The sequence below is a fragment of the Lampris incognitus genome, chromosome 3 (genome assembly GCF_029633865.1).
Source record: "Lampris incognitus isolate fLamInc1 chromosome 3, fLamInc1.hap2, whole genome shotgun sequence".
Classification (NCBI taxonomy): domain Eukaryota; kingdom Metazoa; phylum Chordata; class Actinopteri; order Lampriformes; family Lampridae; genus Lampris; species Lampris incognitus.
In genome coordinates this window covers 55,625,752-55,652,267 of record NC_079213.1, presented here as the reverse complement: position 1 = coordinate 55,652,267, position 26,516 = coordinate 55,625,752, and the positions used below count along the sequence as shown (strand labels likewise).

General features: G+C 45.3%; 1 protein-coding gene across 1 annotated transcript in view; it reads right to left on the bottom strand.

Moving 5' to 3' along the window:
- The window catches only part of ptprfa (protein tyrosine phosphatase receptor type Fa), a 360,408-nt gene that overhangs the window by 266,320 nt on the left and 67,572 nt on the right, over nucleotides 1-26,516 (bottom strand). The window contains exons 3-4 of the mRNA XM_056277009.1: nucleotides 12,849-13,037; nucleotides 9,658-9,675 (exon numbers count right to left, since the gene is read on the bottom strand). Coding sequence (XP_056132984.1) covers nucleotides 9,658-9,675; nucleotides 12,849-13,037 — 207 coding nt within the window. The remainder of the gene's footprint in view (nucleotides 1-9,657; nucleotides 9,676-12,848; nucleotides 13,038-26,516) is intronic.

Genomic DNA, 26,516 nt, shown 5'->3' with positions numbered 1-26,516 from the left:
CTTCCATCCATCCATCCATGATCAGAACCGCTTATCCTGCCCTCGCGGTTGCAGGGATGCTGGAGCCTATCCCAGCAGTCATTGGGCAGCAGGTGGGGAGACAACCTGGACAGGCTGCCAGACCATCACAGGGCCCACACACACACACACACACACACACACACACACACACACACACACACACACTTAGGGACAATTTAGTACGGTGAGTCACCTGACCTACATGTCTTTGGACTGTGGGAGGAGACCGGAGCACCCGGAGGAAACCCACGCAGACACAGGGAGAACATGCAAACTCCACACAGAGGACGACCCGGGACCACCCCCAAGGTTGGACTACCCCGGGGGTCGTACCCAGGACCTTCTTGCTGTGAAGTGACCGCGCTAACCACTGCACCACCATGCTGTTTCCAGCCAGACACCAAAGCTCTGACACTTCTAAAAAGAAAACTTGCACAAGATGCTCACCCTGCCCCTCAGCAGCATCCTCCTCTTACACATCATACACACATACACCCTCAGCAGCATCCTCCTCTTACACATCACACACACATACACTCTCAGCAGCATCCTCCTCTTACACATCACACACACATACACCCTCAGCAGCATCCTCCTCTTACACATCACACACACCCTCAGCAGCATCCTCCTCTTACACATCACACACACACACACACACACACACACACACACCCTCAGCATCCTCCTCTTACACATCACACACACACACCCACAGCATCCTCCTCTTACACATCACACACACATACACCCTCATCAGCATCCTTCTCTTACACATCACAAAACCCTCAGCATCCTCCTCCTCTTACACATCACACACACATACACCCTCAGCATCCTCCTCCTCTGACACATCACACACACGCCACAGTTCCAGGTAACACAGACCAAGAGGACTTTGTATGAACAGATGCTTTGAAAAATGAAGAAACAAACTGTATGAGATGTGACTTGTTTCCTACGGAGCAATGATGGCTATCTGGGGAAGAAAGAATGATTACCTTCACTGACAAAAAAAGATGGAATCAAAGATGACTCAAATACATTTCTGTTGATTTCATGATTCAGCATTTGGCCAGCTTGGTCAGACGTTTCCTCTAACAGTCAAGTCCCTTTCCTCGAACTCTACTAAACTCTTCTAGAGAAGGGAAACGATGACGCTGTCCCGGCTTTTCTCCTGCATTGTTCAGACCAGACTTGTTTGTTTGTTTATTTGTTTGTTTAATTGTCTGCCTAATTAGACGACATCCTGTGTGCTTGCAGTGGATGGAATGAGCATAACATGTAGAAGTGAAACTAGAGCAGGTCTGGGACAAGGTTTTGCTGCTGAATTTGCAGACGTTACCTTAGATTTGCGTTCTCTCAGCAGAACAGCTGAGCTGTGAGAGTGTCCCTGACACCACATCACGCTTCCTCCACTCCCTGCAAGCAGTCAACCTGACGTCACCGCTTCCACACTGAGATAGGCTGTGTCCACCAAGACAGCCGAGCCTCGGTTCAGACGCACAGCATGACTGTGTCTCGCAGTGACAGACATGCTCGAATCTGCTGGTACCCTCCACAAAAAATGAAGAATCCACAATTTCTCTGAAATAACTTGGAACTGACAAAAATACCTGGCCTCCACCATTGTGTAGTCCACACGCCACAGACATCAGACTCTGCTTCTGATTTCTCGCTCAGCGTGAAGTTGTAAATAATAAAACAATTGAACATGGCATGGACAAGAAGGACGGCACCCTTCACCTCATGTTGCACAACCTTTACAGGCAATCGCAGCAGTCAAATGTTTCCTGTAGAGGGTGTCCAGGTAGTGCAGCAGTCTATTCCATTGCCTACCAACATGGGGATCGGCAGTTCGAATCTCCCGTGTTACCTCCGGCTTGGTCGGTTGGGGAGTCTGTTTGGGGGGGGGGCTGAGGGGAATAGCATGATCCTCCCAAGCGCTATGTCCCCCTGGTGAAACTCCTCACTGTCAGGTGAAAAGAAGCGGCTGGTGACTCCACATGTATGGGAGGAGGCATGTGGTAGTCTGCAGCCCTCCCCAGATCGGCAGAGGGGGTGGAGCAGAGACCAGGATGGCTCGGAAGAGTCGGGTAATTGGCCGGATACAATTGGGGAGAAAAAGGGGGGGAAATAGCTTGAATAACTGATTACAAGGTTGGACACGTGTGATACTAATTAAAAAAGTAATTAGTGTGAAAGATGACTATAATCCAGTTGTCTTTGATCTTTTCTAGGCGGTACAAACAAATATGTCCAGGCCATTTTAAAACATCTTTGCAGAAGAAACAATAATTCACCTCTTTTCACAGCTTCTCTGGTTTATCACATGACATCCCAACAGTATGTCAGTACACATGACGAACAGGTTCATCATATGACATACCAATGACATGTCAACATACACTACCGTTCAAAAGTTTGGGATCACATTGAAATGTCCATATTTTTGAAGGAAAAGCACTGTACTTTTCAATGAAGATAACTTTAAACTAGTCTTAACTTTAAAGAAATACACTCTATACATTGCTAATGTGGTAAATGACTATTCTAGCTGCAAATGTCTGGTTTTTGGTGCAATATCTACATAGGTGTATAGAGGCCCATTTCAAGCAACTATCACTCCAGTGTTCTAATGGTACAATGTGTTTGCTCATTGGCTCAGAAGGCTAATTGATGATTAGAAAACCCTTGTGCAATCATGTTCACACATCTGAAAACAGTTTAGCTCGTTACAGAAGCTACAAAACTGACCTTCCTTTGAGCAGATTGAGTTTCTGGAGCATCACATTTGTGGGGTCAATTAAACCCTCAAAATGGCCAGAAAAAGAGAACTTTCATCTGAAACTCGACAGTCTATTCTTGTTCTTAGAAATGAAGGCTATTCCATGCGAGAAATTGCTAAGAAATTGAAGATTTCCTACACCGGTGTGTACTACTCCCTTCAGAGGACAGCACAAACAGGCTCTAACCAGAGTAGAAAAAGAAGTGGGAGGCCGCGTTGCACAACTGAGCAAGAAGATAAGTACATTAGAGTCTCTAGTTTGAGAAACAGACGCCTCACAGGTCCCCAACTGGCATCTTCATTAAATAGTACCCACAAAACACCAGTGTCAACATCTACAGTGAAGAGGCGGCTGCGGGATTCTGGGCTTCAGGGCAGAGTGGCAAAGAAAAAGCCATATCTGAGACTGACCAATAAAAGAAAAAGATTAAGATGGGCAAAAGAACACAGACATTGGACAGAGGAAGACTGGAAAAAAGTGTTGTGGACGGATGAATCCAAGTTTGAGGTGTTTGGATCACAAAGAAGAACGTTTGTGAGACGCAGAACAAATGAAAAGATGCTGGAAGAATGCCTGACGCCATCTGTTAAGCATGGTGGAGGTAATGTGATGGTCTGGGGTTGCTTTGGTGCTGGTAAGGTGGGAGATTTGTACAGGGTAAAAGGGATTCTGAATAAGGAAGGCTATCACTCCATTTTGCAACGCCATGCCATACCCAGTGGACAGCGCTTGATTGGAGCCAATTTCATCCTACAACAGGACAATGACCCTAAACACACCTCCAAATTGTGCAAGAACTATTTAGAGCAGAAGCAGGCAGCTGGTATTCTATCGGTAATGGAGTGGCCAGCGCAGTCACCAGATCTGAACCCCATTGAGCTGTTGTGGGAGCAGCTTGACCGTATGGTACGCAAGAAGTGCCCATCCAACCAATCCAACTTGTGGGAGCTGCTTCTGGAAGCGTGGGGTGCAATTTCTCCAGATTACCTCAACAAATTAACAGCTAGAATGCCAAAGGTCTGCAATGCTGTAATTGCTGCAAATGGAGGATTCTTTGACGAAAGCAAAGTTTGATGTAAAAAAAATCTTATTTCAAATACAAATCATTATTTCTAACCTTGTCAATGTCTTGACTCTATTTTCTATTCATTTCACAACATATGGTGGTGAATAAGTGTGACTTTTCATGGAAAACACAAAATTGTTTGGGTGATCCCAAACTTTTGAACGGTAGTGTACATGACGAACATATTCATCATATAACATACCAACGAAATGCCAGCATACATGAGGAACAGATTCATCATATGACATCATATGACATACCAACGGCATGCCAGTATACATGACGAACAGATTCATCATATGGCATACCAGCGACATGCCAGTATGCATGACGAACAGATTAATCATATGACATCATATGACATACCAACGGCATGCCAGTATGCATGATGAACAGATTCATCATATGACATACCAACGACATGTCAACATGCATGATGAACAGATTCATCATATGACATACCAACAACATGCCAGCATACATGATGAACAGATTCATCATATGACATAAAAACAGCATGCCAGTATGCATGACAAACAGATTCATCATGACATACCAATGACATGCCAGTACACATGACGAACAGACTCATCATATGACATACCAACGACATGACAGTACACATGACTAACAGACTCATCATATGACGAACAGACTCATCATATGACATACCAACGACATGCCAGTACACATGACGAACAGACTCATCATATGACGAACAGACTCATCATATAACATACCAACGGCATGCCAGTATGCATGACGAACAGATTCATCACATGACATCATATGACATACCAACGGCATACCAGTATACATGACGAACGGATTCATCATATGACCTACCAGCGACATGCCAGTATGCATGACGAACAGATTCATCATATGACATACCAGCGACATGCCAGTATGCATGACGAACAGATTCATCATATGACATCATATGACATACCAACGGCATGCCAGTACCCATGATGACCAGATTCATCATATGAAATCACATGACATACCAACGACATGCCAGTATACATGACGAACAGATTCATCATATGACATACCAGCGACATGCCAGTATGCATGACGTACAGATTCATCATATGACATACCAGCGACATGCCAGTATGCATGACGAACAGATTCATCATATGATATCATATGACATACCAACGGCATGCCAGTATACATGACGAACAGATTCATCATATGACATCATATGACATACCAACGGCATACCAGTATACATGACGAACGGATTCATCATATGACCTACCAGCGACATGCCAGTATGCATGACGAACAGATTCATCATATGACATACCAGCGACATGCCAGTATGCATGACGAACAGATTCATCATATGACATCATATGACATACCAATGGCATACCAGTATACATGACGAACGGATTCATCATATGACCTACCAGCGACATGCCAGTATGCATGACGAACAGATTCATCATATGACATACCAGCGACATGCCAGTATGCATGATGAACAGATTCATCCTTTGACATCATATGACATACCAACGGCCTGCCAGTACACGACGAACAGATTCATCATATGACATACCAACGGCATGCCAGTACCCATGATGACCAGATTCATCATATGACATCACATGACATACCAACGACATGCCAGTATACATGACGAACAGATTCATCATATGACATCATATGACATACCAACGGCATGCCAGTATACATGACGAACAGATTCATCATATGACATACCAGCGACATGCCAGTATGCATGACGTACAGATTCATCATATGACATACCAGCGACATGCCAGTATGCATGATGAACAGATTCATCATATGACATCATATGACATACCAACGGCATGCCAGTACACATGACAAACAGATTCATCATGACATACCAATGGCATGCCAGTACCCATGACGACCAGATTCATCATATGACATACCAGCTACATGCCAGTATGCATGACGAAGAGATTCATCATATGACATCATATGACATACCAACGGCATGCCAGTACACATGACGGACAGATTCATCATACGACATACCAACAACATGCCAGTACACATGACAAACAGACTCATCATATGACGAACAGACTCATCATATGACATACCAACAACATGCCAGTACACATGACGAACAGACTCATCATATGATGAAGACTCATCATATGACATACCAACAACATGCCAGTACACATGACGAACAGACTCATCATATGATGAACAGACTCATAATATGACATACCAGCGACATGCCAGTATGCATGACGAACAGATTCATCATATGACATCATATGACATACCAACGGCATGCCAGTATACATGACGAACAGATTCATCATATGACATCATATGACATACCAACGGCATGCCAGTATACATGACGAACAGATTCATCATATGACATACCAGCGACATGTCAGTATGCATGACGAACTGATTCATCATATGACATACCAGCGACATGCCAGTATGCATGACGAATAGATTCATCATATGACATACCAACGACATGCCAGTATGCATGACGAACAGATTAATCATATGACATACCAGCGACATGCCAGTATGCATGACGAACAGATTCATCATATGACATCATATGACATACCAACGGCATGCCAGTACCCATGACGACCAGACTCATCATATGACATACCAACGGCATGCCAGTATACATGCCAGTATACAGGAGGAACAGACTGTCATCCCCTCTCAGCAGGAATGTGATGTTACTTCTCTGAGCTGTTTGGGTACAGAGAAATGTGAGGGTGTCTGTGTGTAATGTGTTAATTTGCAGAATGTGGCACATCGTGCAGCTTTGTGACTCGTGGAGACAAAGAAAAACCATATTTGGGATTATATTTCCTGAAAGGCATCGTGGCATGGTCTGGAAGCAAGCTTAACAGCTGGGAAAAAGACCACAGACCCAAAACGGCTGGGAGTGAGCAGCCACATGTCTGACGCGGTGCAGACAGAAGCCCGAGATGGAGCAGTGCTCCCCATCTGATGCCTGGCAGCTGGATGTCCAGGAGACAACAACTACAATCTGTATGAAGACATCCCGCTGTCTCTCTCACTCACCCATACACACACATACTAGACTGTTCACACTCACCCATACACACACGAGACTGTTCACACTCACACATGCACACGAGACTGTTCACACTCACACATACACACACATACTAGACTGTTCACACTCACCCATACACACACGAGACTGTTCACACTCACACATGCACACGAGACTGTTCACACTCACACATACACACAAGAGTGTTCACACTCACACATACACACACATACTAGACTGTTCACACTCACCCATACACACACGAGACTGTTCACACTCACACATGCACACGAGACTGTTCACACTCACACATACACACGAGAGTGTTCACACTCACACATACACACATGTACAGACACACTCCTTCACACTCACACATACACACGAGACTGTCCACACTCACACATACGCATGAGACTGTTCACACTTACACATACACACATGTACAGACACACTCCTTCACACTCACACATACACACAGGAGAGTGTTCACACTTACACATAAACACATGAGACTGTTCACACTTACACATACACACATGTACAGACACACTTCTTCACACTCACACATACACACAGGAGAGTGTTCACACTTACACATACACACGAGACTGTTCACACTTACACATACACACATGTACAGACACACTCCTTCACACTTACACATACACACGAGACTGTTCACACTTACACATACACACATGTACAGACACACTCCTTCACACTCACACATACACACGAGACTGTTCACACTCACACATACACACGAGACTGTTCACACTCACACATACACACACGAGACTGTCCACACTCACACATACACACGAGACTGGTCACACTCACACATACACACATGTACAGACACACTCCTTCACACTCACACATACACACAGGAGAGCGTTCACACTCACATATACACATGAGACTGTTCACACTCACAAATACACACACGAGACTGTTCACACTCACACATACACACACACACGAGACTGTTCTCACTCACACATACACACGAGACTGTTCACACTCACACATACACACACGAGACTGTTCACACTACACATATACAAATGAGACTGTTCACACTCACACATGACTGTTCACACTCACATATACACACATGAGACTGTTCACACTCACATATACACACATCTACAGACACCTTCACATACACACAGGAGACTGTTCTCACTCACATAAATACACACGAGACTGTTCACACTCACACATACAGACACGAGACTGTTCACACTCACACATACACACATCTACAGACACACTCCTTCACATACACACAGGAGACTGTTCACACTCACACATACACACATACACACGAGACTGTTCATACTCACACATACACACACGACACTGTTCACACTCACACATACACACATGAGACTGTTCACACTCACACATATATACACATCTACAGGGACACTCCTTCACATACACATAGGAGCCTGTTCTCACTCACACATACACAGGAGACTGTTCACACTCACACATACACGCACACGAGGGTTACAAGGGTTTGTCCTGCCAGACAAACATCAGCTGCTAGTGAAGGGACGCCACCTTCTGACCTCACCACCTTCTGACCTCGCCAACTTCTGACCTCGCCACATGAAGGAGGTCGGGCAGTGCTACTGCGGAGAAGTGAGCTTCTCACCGATAAGAACAGGGAAGCTGTAGGGAAAAGTGGGGAACTTTCCGTGCCCTTTAGGCATGTCCTGTGATGCGAGGCCTCTCATAATGCAGCTGAGTGCTCCACGTCTCTGTCGCTTGTAAGGACAGTTGAGGTGGAGGTCACAACACCTTCTCAACACACTCCTTCCAGACTACTAAGGACACTAGCTGTCACCTGCTGTAAGACTCATGAGAAATCCGGTTGTCCTCACTTCAGGTCTCGAGTGCCTTTTTTTTTATTTCCCTCTTTTTCTCCCCAGTTGTATCCGGCCAAGTACCCCACTCTTCTGAGTTGTCCCGGTCGCTGCTCCACCCCCTCTGCCGATCCGGGGAGGGCTGCAGACTGCCACATGCCTCCTCCAATACATGTGGAGTCACCAGCCGCTTCTTTTCACCTGAAAGTGAGGAGTTTCACCAGGGTGACAAAACGCGTGGGAGGATCACACTATTCCCCCCCTGTTCTCCTACGAGAGCAGGTGCTAGTGCAGCGACCAGGACACATACCCACATCCGGCATCTCACCTGCAGACACATCCAATTGTGTCTGAAGGGACGCATGACCAAGCCAGAGGTAACACGGGGATTCAAACCAGCGATCCTCGTGTTGGTAGGCAACGGAATAGACCACTACACTACCTGGACGCCCCCACAGTGCCTATATTTAAAAATCTATGATAGCTGCCAAAAACATCGCCATATGAAATCTGTGTACAGCTGCCAACGGGAGGAACTCAGTGTCGTGCTTCCATCCTGCATGTAGGACATCTCAGCTTGGTCAACTGTGTCCACATGGTTCTCATGTACCTCTTTTAAGCCTCCTCTTACAGACAGACTGAACACATCCTTCTAAAAATTCACATGTTGAAGGTTTGTAGAAGTGCAAGGGCTGAGTGACAAGGACATCATGTTGGAGATGGGGACAGTGTGAGGTGAGAGGTGGTGGAGGAGAGGGAGGCTGGAGAGGAGAAGGTATGGAGGCATGAGTAGACGTTTTCTGTACCCAGCATTCTTACCTCTGATTGGTGTACCACCTGGTGAGGTAATATGAATGCAAATAAAATTAGAGACACACATTAGTATTACGATGAGAGAGAGAGAGAGAGAGAGAGAGAGAGAGAGAGAGAGAGAGAGAGAGAGAGAGAGAGAGAGAGAGAGAGAGAGAGAGAGATAGGGAGAGTGATAGTTATAAAGAATAGAGTGTTGCAAGAAAAAGAGGAAAACAGCAGAGAAAAAATTGAGTGGTATTATATTGTAAACTTACTTTAAAAATTAACTTATTTTATAGCAAGGTTCTTGAACACTTGAATTCTTGAACACTCTCTGAGTCAAAGTGAGAGCTGAGAGTGATACAAAAAGTTAATGATTATTCACATCTAAGACTAATTCAGTCAGTGACCGTTCAGAAACCTATAGTAAGAAAACATAATTTTACTTGTGGCATATTAGTATTTTTCTTAAAGTTTCTTTAAAAGCAAATCATTGTATGCCTTCATACCCACAGCCGACATCTCTTTGTGTCTCTGTGTCTTTGTGTAACCGTTTTCATGTTTTGTGTTTCAGTTTCCACATAACATTGAGTCTTTGTGTAACTGTTTTTATGTTTTATGTGTTCATATGTCCACATAACATTGTGTCTTTGTGTATGTTTCTATGTTTTGTGTGTTCATATGTCCACATAACATTGTGTCTTTGTGTGTTTTTATGTTTTATGTGTTCATATGTCCACATAACATTGTGTCTTTGTGTATGTTTCTGTTTTATGTGTTCATATGTCCACATAACATTGTGTCTTTGTGTATGATTCAATGTTTTATGTGTTCATGTGTCCACATAACATTGTGTCTTTGTGTATGTTTCTATGTTTTATGTGTTCATGTGTCCACATAACATTGTGTCTTTGTGTATGTTTCTATGTTTTATGTGTTCATATGTCCACATAACACTGTGTCTTTGTGTATGTTTCAATGTTTTATGTGTTCATGTGTCCACATAACATTGTGTCTTTGTGTATGTTTCTATGTTTTGTGTTTATATGTCCACATAACACTGTGTCTTTGTGTGTTTCTATGTTTTATGTGTTCATATGTCCACATAACATTGTGTCTTTGTGTATGTTTCTATGTTTTATGTGTTCATATGTCCACATAACATTGTGTTTTTGTGATGTTTCTATGTTTTATGTTTTCATGTTTCCGCACAACAGTTGTTTGTTTTCTCTGTGGAACTGTCAGCAGGTAGTTTACAGATACAATGTAACACATTATTTTGCACCTGTTTTTTTTTATCTGACAGAACCTGGATACCTCAAACTTAATCCATAAATTACCAACAAAAAAGTCTGTTGAGAGTCTGACAAAGGCATCTTAGATGTCCTGCAGACAGGGTGTGATGTAGGTCTTCTGCATCCTGCCACTGGCTGGGAGGTGAAAACACAAGGTGCTTACACTTTGTGATGCAACAACCAGAAATCTGTGCTTATGTCATGGAATGAATCCCGATGTCGCTTCAGTTATAAAAAAGCATTGATCTGTTTAGCCCCAGCATTAGCATACTATAGATGTGTTATTATAGTAGTTGTCATGCTATTCAGGGTCGCCTAATTATAGCTCACCCTTGTTGTGTTAATTTCATCCTGAACATTTCTGGTCAGGGTTCATATCCTAAGCCATTAGTATTTAGAACTATTTTGTGTAATAAACAGTGGTGAGGGTAAGTTGTTATAAAGATGGCGGGGAATCTGGTAAAACGGTACAGGACTCGAGCTGGTGGGAGCAGAGAGGGGCAGGAGGTGGATGGTGAGAGAGAGTCGAGGAGGGCCCTGGAAGCTGTGTGGCCTCTGAGTCGGAGGAAAGGGGACATCAGCAGCTTTCAGAGGGCCGGGCCGGGTGAACTGAGAACTGCCATGAGAGCCTTCACAGCAGCCTCCGCTCCGTGCTGTTTGGACCCCATGCCACGCCAGCATGTCATCAAGTCATGACAGATTTCAGTGCGGCATTGTTCATTGTGAAAAATAATAGACTTTATTATGTTTTCACAATATCTGGATTGGACAAGGTTCACTGTTGATGAGAGGATTTAGCGATGGATCGGTGGGTTTTAATTCTAATCTAAAGGAACCGAGTGCACACTGCACTGAGGATTCTCGTCGGCTCAGGATTGTGACTGCGCTCTACAACACTTCCGTCTCAACATGGTGAACCTACCCGACAATATGAGGGCCACTCAGTATAGTATGCCATGGCACGAGCATCGCCGTGGCCTTGAGAGCCGAGTGTGTTTTAATGGCCGTCTGCCAAATAATGATCCTGAGCTTTTAACGTTGTTTACCACACAGGATTTAAAGAATACTATTGAAACAAACACACTGAATGAATTTAGAGTATTGACATTAACGACAACATTTTTTTCAGTTGCCTTACGGGACACAGGACAACTGCTAGGTTTAAAAAACCCAGCCATCTGGCTTGGCTGCTATGGGGCTGCTGGGAGGCTGCGTGTGATGATGGAGCGCCATGAAGCAAATTGAAACAAATTGCTGTGCCATACTGTTAATAACACATGGCATATTTGCCCTTACCTAGAGCCCCAGATGTGGCTTTGGAAAATCCTCAGCATGGACTTCAAAGCCAGCGATCTCCTAAAGCCTTTCTCTCAGCCTTTCCTCCCACTCTTACAGATGAGAGGAGTCAGAGGAGGCGCCGCAAGCACATCGCGCAAATTAAATTTTGATCATGCTCTGCTGCTGGGACTGGCAGGGCAGCCTGGTCCAAAAATGTCTATTTTCTTAAAGAGGTAGCAGAAGGACAGCTTACAGGCTGCATGTGATAAGGGCATTCAGAGTACAGCTGTCCAACTCTGCTGTATGTGTCAGACTGTCAGATGGAGGTGGAGGGTCTGGGACTGGGACCGGGGATGCTGCACAGCTCTCACTACTACAGGGAACCTGCTTCGTTGCTGGCTTTGATTAAGATGAATTAGTTTCTCGAGCTAAGACCCACTGGCTCCCCAGTGTCCCTTCCTACACAGGGGCTGCTGAAGTATTTGACTGGAATATACTCCATTCAGCTGTGAGACATCTCACTCGAAACTTAACCAGTGTGTGTATTTCCCTGCATTGTGCTTAAACTTCCATTGCACTGCAGTTGATTCTGACAGCAGCAAAAGGGAGTTGAGATTAGTTAACAACGGCGATGTCAGTCTTTACCTGAGCGGAGCTGTTTTATCCGCCCATTGCTGCCATTGATGTCCACGGGTAAGAAATCTTTGAACCAGGAGATCTCTGGATCAGGGTTGCCACTTGCGGCGCACAGCATGGTGGCAGTACGAGTCCTCTCCACGACTTTCAGCTGGGGGCCCATGTCTATGGTAGGGAAACCATGTGGGATCTGGTCCTCTGTGATAAAGACAAAGGCAATGTTAGGAACACGTACCCTGAAAGCAGAAACAATAAGTTGATGATGATAGTCCAGCCCATGTTGTCTGGTTTCTGTAACATCCTTGCTCACCCAAAAACCTTAAACTTACAAGGTGGCCTCTATAAATCTTGCGAAATCCAACCCCAATGCAAATATCATTCGGCTACTGTGTGACTAATGCTATGGAATACCTCATCATGGATCTGCGCATGCTAGAGCCTAAACAACACAATTTCATACCCACTGAAACTGATTCAGACAGCGCAGGTCCCTACTTTGTTGGAATCATCTGTAAGGCTAAGTGCGGTCAAATGACAACCCTGCCAAGTTATGTATGAGACGTAATAAAGCCTCAGCCTGAAAATGCCCTTCCATGGGTCCACTTGTGCCAAGAGAGGAAAGACATGTGGTGTAACATTCTCAAACATTCTGTTACGCACAGTGAAGTCACAGAGCTAATTGTTAAGTACAATTATAACATTAGTAATAAGTACAACGTTTATAGATAGGTCCAAAATCAAGGAAAAAAGGTGAATTCTGAACCTTTTGTCAGAGCTGGCTATCTGCTTCACTCATGACTGAGCATGATGGTGTAACGTTATTGCCACAGTAACGTAGATACAAGATGGGTGACAGTGTGAGAGCAGAAAGAAACTATTGATGGAAGAAAACTGTCCAAATTTAGCAGTTAGATATAACACCTTTTCTTTTAGCCTTATACCACAGATGTAGATGTAGATCAGATGACCAGTGAAAGGCTTTCAAATGTACAGTGACAGTCTTGTGTTTGTTCTCATGGTGTTTTGACAACATATATTCCTGGATGACTGACGTGAATTTGCACAGACATATTTGTAGCATAGATATGCTAAAATGCTTGAACAACTGGCCAACCCTAAACTCAACACACACTTAGTGTTGCTATCTTTATCATTTTACCATCCTCCAACGGGACAATGCCCATATCATTTAGCCAGGTACCACACGTTGTAATGGAAAGGTTTAGAATGTTAGGAAACTTTTCTTCAGGAACCTTACAGCGAGGCCTTTAGTATGCTACTGACGATGGAAGACTATATAAATGGATAATTAACAACAGCAAAACTAAGCAAAACTGACCCTCAAGGGTCAGTGCTCAGTCCCCTTTTCTTCTCAATATACATCTCCTCAATTGGTGCAATCATCCGCTCCCATGGTTCCCATACCATTGCTATGCTGATGATACCCAGCTCTTCCTATCATTCCGGCCGGATGACCTCACAGTCTCAGCACGGATATCGTCATGCCTTGCTGATATCATCTCTGCGTGGATGAAAGAATGCCACCTTCAGCTTAACCTACCTAAGACTGAGCTCCTTGTCATCCCAGCCAGTCCATCCTTACAACGACAGATCAATATCCAGCTCAGATCAATCCAATTCATGCTCACAAAGTCTGCCTGAAACCTGGGTGTCATGATTGATGACCAGCTAATCTTTAAGGTTCACGTGGCCTCGGGCATGCCCATTTGCCCTGTACAACATCAGGAAAATTAGACCCAACTTTTCTGAGCATGCAGCACAACTCCTGGTTCTGTCTCTTGTAATATCATGCATTGACTACTGCAACTCCTTACTGGCAGGTCTCCCTGCATGCACTTTCTCACCTCTGCAAATGATCCAGAACGCCGCAGTGCGTCTGGTCTTCAACCAACCCAAAACAGCACGTCACTCCGCTGTTCATATCCCTCCACTGGCTCCCAGTTGCTGCCTGCATCAAATTCTAAACCTTAATGCTCGCTTACAAAACAGCAACTACAACGACTCCCACCTACCCGAACTCCCTCATTCAGGTCTACACTCAGTCCCGCTCACTGCGCTCTGCCAATGAAAGGCACCTGGCACTTCCGCCACAACGGGGTCCTCAGTCACTAGCCAGACTCTTCTCTTCTGGAGTTCCCCAGTGGTGGAGCGAGTTACCGAACTCCATTCGATCCGCTGAGTCCTTCTCCATCTTTAAGAAGAAGCTAAAGACCCGGCTCTTTCTCCAACACCTCCACACCTGATGGCATTAATAAAAAAAAATGCTTCTATGCACCCTATGCATTGCCTTTGTGCACTGCCTGTTGACACCTATGTCCTATCGGACCTGAACCTAGTTTTTTTATGCTTGTGTTGTCACCTCCTGACTAGATCCTTGCTTGTGTTGTATTAACTCTCAGATGTACGTTGCTTTAGATAAACGCATCTGCTAAATTAAACTGTAAATTGTAATTGTAAACTTTGAGGCCAAGTCATTCTAGTCACAAAGAAAAAGTGAAAGTTCCCATGAGTTGTCAAATGAGGGAGAAGATGAATGCGTCACCAATCAATATTGCTCTTGTACTGTCAGGTTAGTTGAATATTTGGCTCTTGATAATTTGATTTTGAAAAGTTGATTTCTGTCAAGTGTAGCAGTCTACTCTGTACTGGGACTGATCTAGCCCTGTTGCATCTACTGCTGCTACAAAACCTGGTATAGCCCTGCAACAGGGCTAGGTCAACCTCAGCGAAGGACAGATAGAGTAGGCTACTGAGAGCAGGCTGCTACTTTTATTTTTTATTAGCTTAAATTCTGCATTCGTTAAGTCAGGAAAACAAACTCATAGTGGTCAATGCATGGAATAAATGCAGGGAACAGGTAATCCTTCCTAACACTGAAACAGCTGGTTAATATTGACCAGGACAAAAAAGTCTCTTCACATAGACTGGCCAACCATGGACTGTTTAGGCCAAGAGCAAAGTGAGCCACAGATACAAGCAGCCGTAGTTTAGTAACGGAATAAGTAAAGTTAACCAAACGCAATATAATGCTTTTAACTTGACGCACTTTAAGATCTGTTCTCAAAGCACATAATAAATAAGATTGATTAAAATATTTTATATAAGGGGCATCCGGGTAGCAAAGCGGTCTATACCGTTGCCTACCAACATGGGGATCACCGGTTCGAATCCCTGTGTTACCTCCTCCGGCTTGGTCAGGCGTCCCTACAGACACAATTGGTCGTGTCTGTGGTTGGGAAGCTGGATGTGGGTATGTATTCTGGTTGCTGCACTAGCGCCTCCTCTTGTTGGTCGAGGCACCTGTTTGGGGGGGGGGGGGGGGACTGGGATCGGCAGAGGGGTGGAGCAGCGACGGGGACAGCGACCGGGACAGCTTGGAAGAGTGGGGTAACTGGCCGGATACAATTGGGGAGGAAAAAGGGGGATATATATATATATATATATATATATATATATATATATATATATATATATATATGTGGTAACATAGTACTGTACAACAATTTGCACCACGTTTAGAGAGGCAGCACTGACTTGCCCCTTGGTCCTGCGGCCAGCTGTGTTATGCTGAGGCTGAGGATCATAGAAAGACAAGGCTTCACAGCTGTATAGCGGTGTTCGCAGAGCTGACACCGGTTACATGAGGTTAGTTCTACTGCTACCTAATGTTGTGTGTGTCATCTCGAGCAGTCGCTATTAGAACACCACAGTTGGTCTATCACCCCCTGCTCAGCATGTGAGGGGGAGCAGTGGGAAATGGGGGAAAGATAAGAGGGGAGAAAAACCAGTGAGGGATGAGTGAGGAAGGGAGATGCTTGGCATGGCATGTTTTCATATAGCTGAATCAATCTTGCTTCTCTCACTCCTGCCACTGTTCACTGGCCCACGAGGAACACTTTAGTTAGCCCGGATGGCCCAGACCACTGATGTGCAAGGATGGCTGCATCCAGTGTCATTCACATGCTGTACCCAGGTTATCCTTTCATTCCTTTAGAAAAATAATCATTTCTAATAATGACTTACTCATTACTGTACTACTATTAATGTAAGGGTCAGTGCCACACGCTACCGATGCCGGCAGTGGCCCCACGGGTACAGCTGCCTTCCTGTAAGTCACTGATTTGTTCCTTTTATGTTATTTTATTGGGTTTACTTTATGTGTTGTCCAGGGTTTACCTTTTACCTATGGTTCTTATCTTTTATGGCGTTATTCTTTCCTCTCTTGTTTTTTTATCTTTGTTTGTTATACCCTCGGTCTGCAATACAGTTTCAAGTTGAGTTGAATTATCGAATCTGAGCATTGAAGAGCATTCTACCACAGCACACGTGGCAAAATATTCTGCTCAAAGACATGCTGCATGAATAGTCACAGAGAGGTTCAGCTGGACACAACGTTTATTGACAGATACGTTTCATCATCATCTAAGTGACCTCTTCAGTCTCACCTGACTGCAGATACCTCCACCCTTATAAACAATACAGTGACTGCAGATAGCCCCACCCTTATAAACAATACAGTGACTGCAGGTATCCCACCCTTATAAACAATACAGTGACTGCAGATACCCCACCCTTATAAACAATACAGTGACTGCAGGTGCCCCACCCTTATAAACAATACAGTGACTGCAGGTGTCCCCACCCTTATAAACAATACAGTGACTGCAGGTGTAATCACAGCATTGTAAGATGGTGACAGATGTACTCTTAGGCCCTCACTTGGTTCAGGGAGGGTCGTTCCCTCTTCACATAGATGGCCTTTTTGACTCCCCATTCAAACCAGCGCTCCTCCATATCAAGGATGTGCACATCCTCATCCTTGAAAGAGTGGCCACTGGTCTGTAGATGGTGTAGACTGTGGAGTCCTGGTCTGTAGATGGTGTAGACTGTGGAGTCCTGGTCTGACGTGTTAGCTGTCCAGTGTTGTGTCATCCTCTTTGCCAGCGTCTGTTTGGTTTCCCCAATGTACAAGTCAGGGCACATACAGAGAACGGATTCAACTTTCTGTGACCTATTAGAAGATGTAGACTAGGATGGCGCCATTGTTCAAGCCGGATTCTGCATTGTAGGGGCTCCGTCTCTGGGCATGAGGTTGTTTGCAACATTGAAATGAAATATTTCTGCAGAGTATTTACTGCACACTCACTTCCTGCTACAGCTCATCAGAGAACTGCAGAGAGGCTTTTATGTGTCATACGGGGGTCAGGGATGGGGTCACTGTAGTGAAGCATTAATAATGCAGGATTCCCCACACTGCTAAAAAGTAGCGTTTCAGAAGAATCTGATCGTCTACAAGAGACCATTGTCAGTAAAAATGCTGAAACAGGTCTATGGGTCCAGTGGCAGCAAAACGTGTGACTCACCAAGCTGCTGGTATATGGCCTTCTGGATGGACAAGACTTTTTTCTGATCTGCTGCAGTCTGCAAATATGTTCATGCAAGCACTAATTTTCATTCCATGCATGGACCTCATGAGGTCAGGAGAATTTGAAAACCTTGATGTAATTAATCAGTTCTAGAAGGATGACCATAACTCTACATTTCTTAACAGATCATAGAAACCATTTGGTAGCCACTTTTATCAAAGCACCCTGCAGTGCCAAATGATCAAACTGTATATTGTTAGTGTTGTTAGGCCCAGTGGGAACTAAACTCATAACCACAATAACGTTCAGTGGTACAGACAACATAGAAAAATGTGTTAGATTTGAGTCCCAGGGCGTCCAGGTAGTGTAGGAGTCTATTGTGTTGACTACCAATACGGGGATTGGCGGTTTGAATCCCTGTGTTGCCCCCGGCTTGGTCGGGCATCCCTACAGACACAATTGGCAGTGTCTGTGGGTGGGAAGCCAGATATGGGTCTGTGTCCTGGTCACTGCACTAGCGCCTCCTCTGGTCAGTCGGGACTCCTGTTTGGGGGGGGGGGCTGGGGGGAATAGTGTGATCCTCCCACGTACTACAGCCCCCTGGTGAAACTCCTCACTGTCAGGTGAAAAGACGCGGCTGGTGACACCACATGTATCGGAGGAGACGTGGTAGTCTGCAGCCCACCCCGGATCTGGAGAGGGGGTGGAGCAGCGACCGGGACAACTCGGAAGAGTGGGGTAATTGGCCAAGTACAATCGGGGAGAAAAAAGGGGGGGAAATCCAAAAAAAAAAAAAAAAGATTTGACTCCCAATAATAATGTCAATTTCAGACTCATGTCTTTTGCTGGACATCAGTCATCTAAGATGGCTAACAGACAGGTACAGCTGGCATAATAATATGGAAACATTAGAATGTTAATGGAGGAGGCTGAAATACTGGGGAATATGGCCTGCAGGAGTCATATACAGCACTTGTTTAGAGAAGAGGGACTATGATGTTTGCAGATGACGTTGTGATGTGTAGTGAGAGTAGGGTGCAGGTTGAGGAGAGCCTGGAGAGGAGGAGGTATGCACTGGAGAGAAGAGGAATGAAAGTCAGTAGGAGCAAGACGGAATACATATGCATGAATGAGAGGGAGGACAGTGGAATAGTGAGGATGCAAGGAGTGGAGGTGACAAAGGCTTATGAGTTTAAATACTTGGGGTCAACCATCCAAAGTAACGGGGAGTGCAGAAGAGAGGTGAAGAAGAGAGTGCAGACAGGGTGGAGTGGGTGGAGAAGAGTGTCAGTAGTGATTCGTGACAGAAGGGTACCAGCAAGAGTTAAAGGGAAGGTTTACAAGATGGTTGTGAGACCAGCTATGTTATATGGTTTGGAGACAGTGGTACTGATGAAAAGACAGGAGGTGGAGCTGGAGGTGGCAGAGGTGAAGATGATAAGGTTTTCATTGGGAGTGATGAAGAAGGACAGGATTAGGAACGAGTATATTAGAGGGACAGCTCAGGTTGGACGGTTTGGAGACAAAGCAAGAGAGACAAGATTGAGATGGTTTGGACATGTGTGGAGGAGAGATGCTGGGTATATTGGGAGAAGGATGCTGAATATGGAGCTGCCAGGGAAGAGGAGAAGAGGAAGGCCAAAGAGGAGGTGGTGAGGGAAGACTTGCAGGTGGCTGGTGTGACAGAGGAAGATGCAGAGGACAGGAAGAGATGGAACGGGAGCAGCCGAAAGTAGTAGTAGTAGTAGTAGTAGTAGTAGTAGTAGTAGTAGTAGTAGTAGCTTAGAGATGAGGGAACTAAAATGGACAAGACACACAACAGGTACCTTTCTGTGTTGCTGTAAGCCCCCTGAGGCTAACTTGTGATTTGTGATATTGGGCTATACAAATAAAACTGACTCGACTTTGCTAATAATGGCTTGCATATAGCTACACAAAAATGTACTTTCTGAGAATAACACATAAACAGAGATTCCAACCTAGGATTTATGGGGATCACGTAAGAGAATAACTCACTAAACCAAAAGCGGCACCAAAATCTAATGGGGCTCAAACTTTTTTTTTCACTTTTGCCAATGAAAGCAAGTCATATATTATTTAATGAAGAGCTGTCTCAGGAAATATGACTGAAAGCCCAAATGACTTTTATTATTCATGGGAAAGATGCGGGCCCCCTCAGTTTCCACCTACATTACAATCTCTTCCTTCTTTCTGTGTAGAGAATGCAGGCCGACAGCTGACTTTAGAAAAGCTTAGACCAAAAGTTTCCTTTGGTTTCTCAGTCGTGGTTTCAGATGAGTGACTGCTCCCCAAAATGATGGAGACGTTCCTCACTTCATACTGGTTGAGACTGCTCCATATGATGCTGCTACTACTAGTACTACCATTACTACAACAACTACTACTACTACTACTACTACTTTCGGCTGCTCCCGTTAGGAGTTGCCACAGAAGATCACCTGTTTCCATGTCTTCCTGTCCTCTGCATCTTCCTCTGTCACACCAGCCACCTGCACGTCCTCCCTCACTACATCCATAAACCTCCTCTTTGGCCTTCCTCTTCTCCTCTTCGCTGGCAGCTCCATATTCAGCATCCTTCTCCCAATATACCCAGCATCTCTCCTCCACAGACAAACTGCTCCACATGATGCTGCTATAGTGACTGACAGTTAAAGAAAATTGAAGCAAAACGTGCCTCTTTAACAGAAGAGATATTGATATGTGCTTGAATACAGAACTTGAAATGGACTGGCTCAACTAAGGAAAGCCAACAGTGGCCCTGGCTCACTCAAATTAAATTTGGCCGCGTTCAGACCTGGTGTAAAGATGCATGCTGGGGGCGTCCAGGTAGCGTGGTGGTCTATTCTGTTGCCTACCAACACAGGCATCGCTGGTTCGAATCCCCGTGTTACCTCTGGCTTGGTCGGGAGTCCCTACGGACACAATCGGCGGTGTTTGCGGGTGGTAAGCCAGATGTGGGTATGTGTCCTGGTCCCTGCACTAGCGCCTTCTCTGGTCGGTGGGGGGGGAACTGGGGGGAATAGTGTGATCCTTCCACGCGCTACATCCTCCTGGTGAAACTCTTCGCTGTCAGGTGAAAAGAAGCTGCTGGTGACTCCACATGTATCAGAGGAGATGTGTGATCCGATCCCTAATGGACAGCTCTGAATACGGGCCTGAAAGCACGCAACGCATCCACAAGTCATTTTGAGAACCGATCAATCACGACATCTTAAGAGGTGGCCTGGGACGCACATGTCCACACGTGTGGTGTAATCTCAATGCAAACATGCCCCTGTCCACATCCTGCGACCGCCTAATCATCAGCACAAGTGGGTGTACCTGGTCATTAAAAGCCGGATTCCCCAACAGATGAAAATGAATTTCACCATCAATCCCATCAACTGCACAGGATGAAAAACCAACATCAACAGCAGTGTACAGGACAGGAATAATAGAAAAGTGAATACATATTCTACTTTGAATACTCTGTTTTCTTGACTCTGAACAGCGTTTTGTCCATCCTCTGTCGTTTAAAATCCCCTCCTGTTTTGTTTGCTCTGGATTTGTCCACCACCAGCAGTGTGTGCCATGTGTGAGTCACAGCATGGCAATAAAAGAAAGAAGATTTCTGGGGGCTGATAATCCGTATGGAAATCAAGAGACATTAGGGAGTGGATGACCAGAATCTCAAGGCAAAACCACTGCACTGTGTAATGAACCTAGACAACACCCTTACTTATCAAGTACAAGTAAGCCTAATAATGAGATTGGGTGTGACAAATTTATTTTTTTTGCCTTCAGTTGGGCCAAGAAAAGATGGGAGAATTTGTTCAATGTCTTACAGACAGAACGGGAGTCATCTTGTGACCTTGTCAAAAAATCTCTGAACATTTTATTTCATTTTATTATGTCCACGTCCGGTGTGGGAAGATGGCGGCGCGAATTCACTTTTGCAGAGGCCTTACCCAGTACCGGTGTGGGAAGATGGCAGTGCGAATTCACTTTTGTTGCGGCCTAACCCAGTACTGTCCATGCAGTGTCTCTGCCCACGTCTGCGTCTAAGTTTGTCTTCGTTTGATGGCTGGGAGAGCTGGTGCTGGATTCGCTGGGAGAGCTTGGTCTGCTGTGTCCTGTGGGCCCAGGGACCACGGCCCTGCCTGGAGCTGTGCCCAAAGAGGAAACACCAAGGGTGGTCTGACAGGACGCAGAAGTGAGGCAGGCTAAGCTAATTACTAGTCCATTCAGACCAGCAGTTCCGATAACACCAAGGGCGGTCTGGCGGCGGTCTAGCATAGCCTTGACTGTGTTTTTAGTGTTGTCATGTGAAGTGCGAGGTGTGTGTAAGGTGGTCTGGCTGGGAGAGCTGGCATTGGATCAGCTGAGGGAGCCTGGTTTGCTGCCTCCGATGGGCCCAATGACCAAAGCCCTGATCGGAGTTGCATCCGAAGAGGAAACACCGAGGGCGGTTGACAGGACGCGGAAGCGGAGGAGGCTAAGCTAACTGCTAGCCCATGCAGACCGGCAGTTCAGACAAGCATCCTGGCTGGTGATCGTTCTCCTGGACAGTGATTTTTTTTTTGTGTGTGTGTGTTCTTGGAGTTCTTAGACATGTGTTGTGGTCTTTGTGTTGCACTGCTGTGGGCTGGGGGAAACGATGTTTCCTTTCATTTCATGTGTGCAAGTGCATGAAATGAAATGAAAAATAAAGTGTTTCTGATTCTGACTTTGAGAAGCCTGTATATTAACAGCACGCCAAACAGTTTGAGAATGTTGGAAAGCCAAGAAAAGAATGGAAATGGAAGTTTTGTTGGTGTTTGGAATGGAAACTAAACAGAAGCTATATGCACATCATACTGAGCGAGAACCCAAGTTCTGATCACAAGTGGCCATTCGAGACGAGTTTGAGATGTACTGTAATGCCAGGTGTGACGAGCAATATGTCTCACCTAGATCTACACACAACCTAGATATAGCTCATCTCATCTCATCTGATCTCATCTTATCTGATCTGATCATCAGCCGCTTCTGCGGGGTCGGGTCACGGTGGCAGCAAGCTAAGTAGGGCACTTCAGACGTCCCTCTCCCCAGCAATCCCTTCCAGCTCCTCCTCGGGGATTGCAAGGCATTCCCAGGCCAGATTGGACATGTAGTCCCTACAGCGAGTTCTGGGTCTACCCCGGGGTCTCCTCCCAGTTGGCTGTGCCTGGTAAACCTCGAAAGGAAGGCGTCCAGGAGGCATCCTAATCAGATGCTTGAACCACCTCAACTGGCTCCGTTCGATGCGAAGGAGCAGCGGCTCTACCCCGAGCTCCCTCCGGATGTCCGAGCTCCTCACCCTATCTCTAAGGCTGAGCCCAGACACCGTACGGAGGAAATTCATTTCAGCCACTTGTATCCGCGATCTCACTTTTTCTGTCACTACCCAAAGCTCATAACCATAGGTGAGGGTTGGAACGAAGATTGACTGGTAAATTGAGAGCTTTGCCTTCCGGCTCAGCTCCTTCTTCACCACAACGGTCCGGTAAAACATCCACATTACTGCTGATGCTGCACCAATCTACCTGTCAATCTGGATACAAATTACCAAGTCTGAACAGACCGACTGCAAGGGTGCTTTCTAACTAAGTACTAATGCTCATTTAACACAAGAATCATCAGATCTCTTACCAATCTAGCAGGCCAGATGTGTCGGCAGGGCTTATCTCCATCTGTAACATGCCCTGAAGTGCACAAAGACAGGAAACAAATACAAATACAAAAAACAAAAATCTAAAAATGTGCTCTTCTTAACTGGGCACTTTCACAGCTGACTGATGCTGAAAGATCATGTTGTTTACAAGGGGCCACGCTTTCTTATTTGATGGGTTGCACTTAAAAGGATGAGGGGTGCTGGCTCGTAAAAGACACTGCCTCCATTAAATACCTACAAATCTTGTGCAGCCTAGCAGGGATGTTCTTGTCTCAGCTGCCCCTTCCATCTGCCAGCAGTGCCAGGTGACAGGCCAACACACGGACTTCGTCCTCGTCCTCTGTTTATGACAAAATGGCGCTGTGGAATAATCTACTCATATTCTTGAAGAGAGTGTTTGAAGAGCCGATAAAAAGTAGAAACCACTGAAAAACGTGTTTTCTTCTGGATAAATGGATAAGCAACAAGTACAACAACAAAACCGTCACCCTCTGAGCCTCCTCAAAGTTGGAAGATGCAAATCAAACTTTACATCAACAACACCAGCATTAAACCAGTGCGGTGTACAAAACGGAGAAAAATTATAGGCAGGAGGACATAATCCAACATTATTTATCTATTTATTTATTTTAAAATTTCCCCCTTTTTCTCCCCGATTACAATTGGCCAATTACCCCACTCTTCCGAGCCATCCCGGTCTCTGCTCCACCCCCTCTGCCGATCCGGGGAGGGCTTCAGACTACCACATGCCTCCTCCCATACATGTGGAGTCACCAGCCACTTCTTTTCGCCTGACAGTGAGGAGTTTCACCAGAGGATCACGCTATTCCCCCCAGTTCCCCTTTCCCCCCAAACAGGCACCCCGACCGACCAGAGGAGGCGCTAGCGCAGCAACCAGGACACATACACACATCCGGCTTCCCACCCGCAGACACGGCCAACTGTGTCCGTAGGGACGCCTGACCAAGCTGGAGGTAACACGGGGATTCGAACCAGCGATCCCCGTGTTGCAGGCAACGAAATAGACCACTATGCTACCTGGACGCCCCCATCAAACTTATTTAATCAACGTAATTGAATGGAGCTGAATTCTCAACGTCACAGCTCCAGGCATATTAGTTACATCACAGATAGTAATACATTTGAATTTATGTGACACAATATGCGGCACTCATACAGCATTCTACATATAACATGTTTGTTACATGTTATATGTAGCATGCTGATTTGTATGTATGTGTGTGTGTATGTAAGTATTGTAATGATCACAAATGACTAGACTCGCTAGCTGGTTGGCTAACGGGTCGGACCCTTTAGTCGACTGGTTAACCTAGTCGCCTTGGGTTCGCATCCCGGCTGTGGCGCGTTCCTGGCTGCCCCCTGAAATCACTACATTGGTGTCAAAAGTGGGATGTTTGAGATCGTGAGGCCATCATAGGCGCGTGCACCCAGAGGCGTGAGGGAGCTGGTATACTGAAGCCGAAGGGGGGGGGGGGTATACTCATGAATGTGTAGACTCGCTAGCTGGTTGGCTAACAGGTCAAACTCTTTAGTTGACTGGTTAGTGCAGTCGCTCGTGGTGCGGGAGACCCAGATTTGCATCCAGGCTGCGGTGGTAGTTCTTGGCTGACCTCCGAATTTGCTATGTATGCATTTTATTAAGTTCCAGCTACATTTGTGATAGTTTATCATCATCTGCTGTTATATCCATATACTTTTTTTCCGTTTTTGTTTGCAGGTACTTGTTCCCTTATTCAAGTGTTTTTGTGACGTTGCTTCAAATGTGTGTAGGTGAACCCTTCACCTTCAGCACTGCAACAACCCTGTGATGTACTTTTTTTGCATTGTGTTTTTGATGAAATAAAAAAGAAGTCCCTGATACGGTACATAAGAATGATGGAAAAAAAATCAACCTAGCAAAACAGTGTGCTAATTTATTGACAAAAACTATTCCAAAAAATAGTAGTCAACATCTCATTAAGTCAAAAACCAACTGTCAGGAAATATAAATGTGAGTCGGTTTCTTGGTTTTTATTTTCTAAAGGAGGTGAGTAATTACTCAGTTTTAGTCACATGTTTGACATTGAAAGAAAGACGTGTAGGAACACAGTTCACGTTTTTCATAAAGACAACACAACACGGTACCAGTGTAACTCTCTCTACCATCTACAAAGTGAACGGTACCCACAAAGCCCTAACCGAAGCTGTGATGAGGAAGGAGATGTTCACAGGATAGCTGATGCTGATGAGAGCAGTGTCTGAAACCTGCCTGCCAGGAGCTTGAACCGGAAACCAGGATGCAAACCAACCCCTGCACGGGCCCATTAGCACTACTACAGATGATGCCGTGTCGCATCCATCCACGTCCAGATCCAGAGTCAGATCTAAAAGAAAAGTATGACTGTGAAGACCTGAGCTAGACAGCTGGCTCGTCTGACAGCTAGACCAAAGCCATTCTGGTGTGGCTGCGTGAATTCAGGGAAATTATGAGCGAGACCCATCACTAGGCCTGGCACTCTGTACATCACTAGGCCCGGTACTCTGAACATCACTAGGCCCGGCACTCTGTACATCACTATGCCTGGCACTCTGTACATC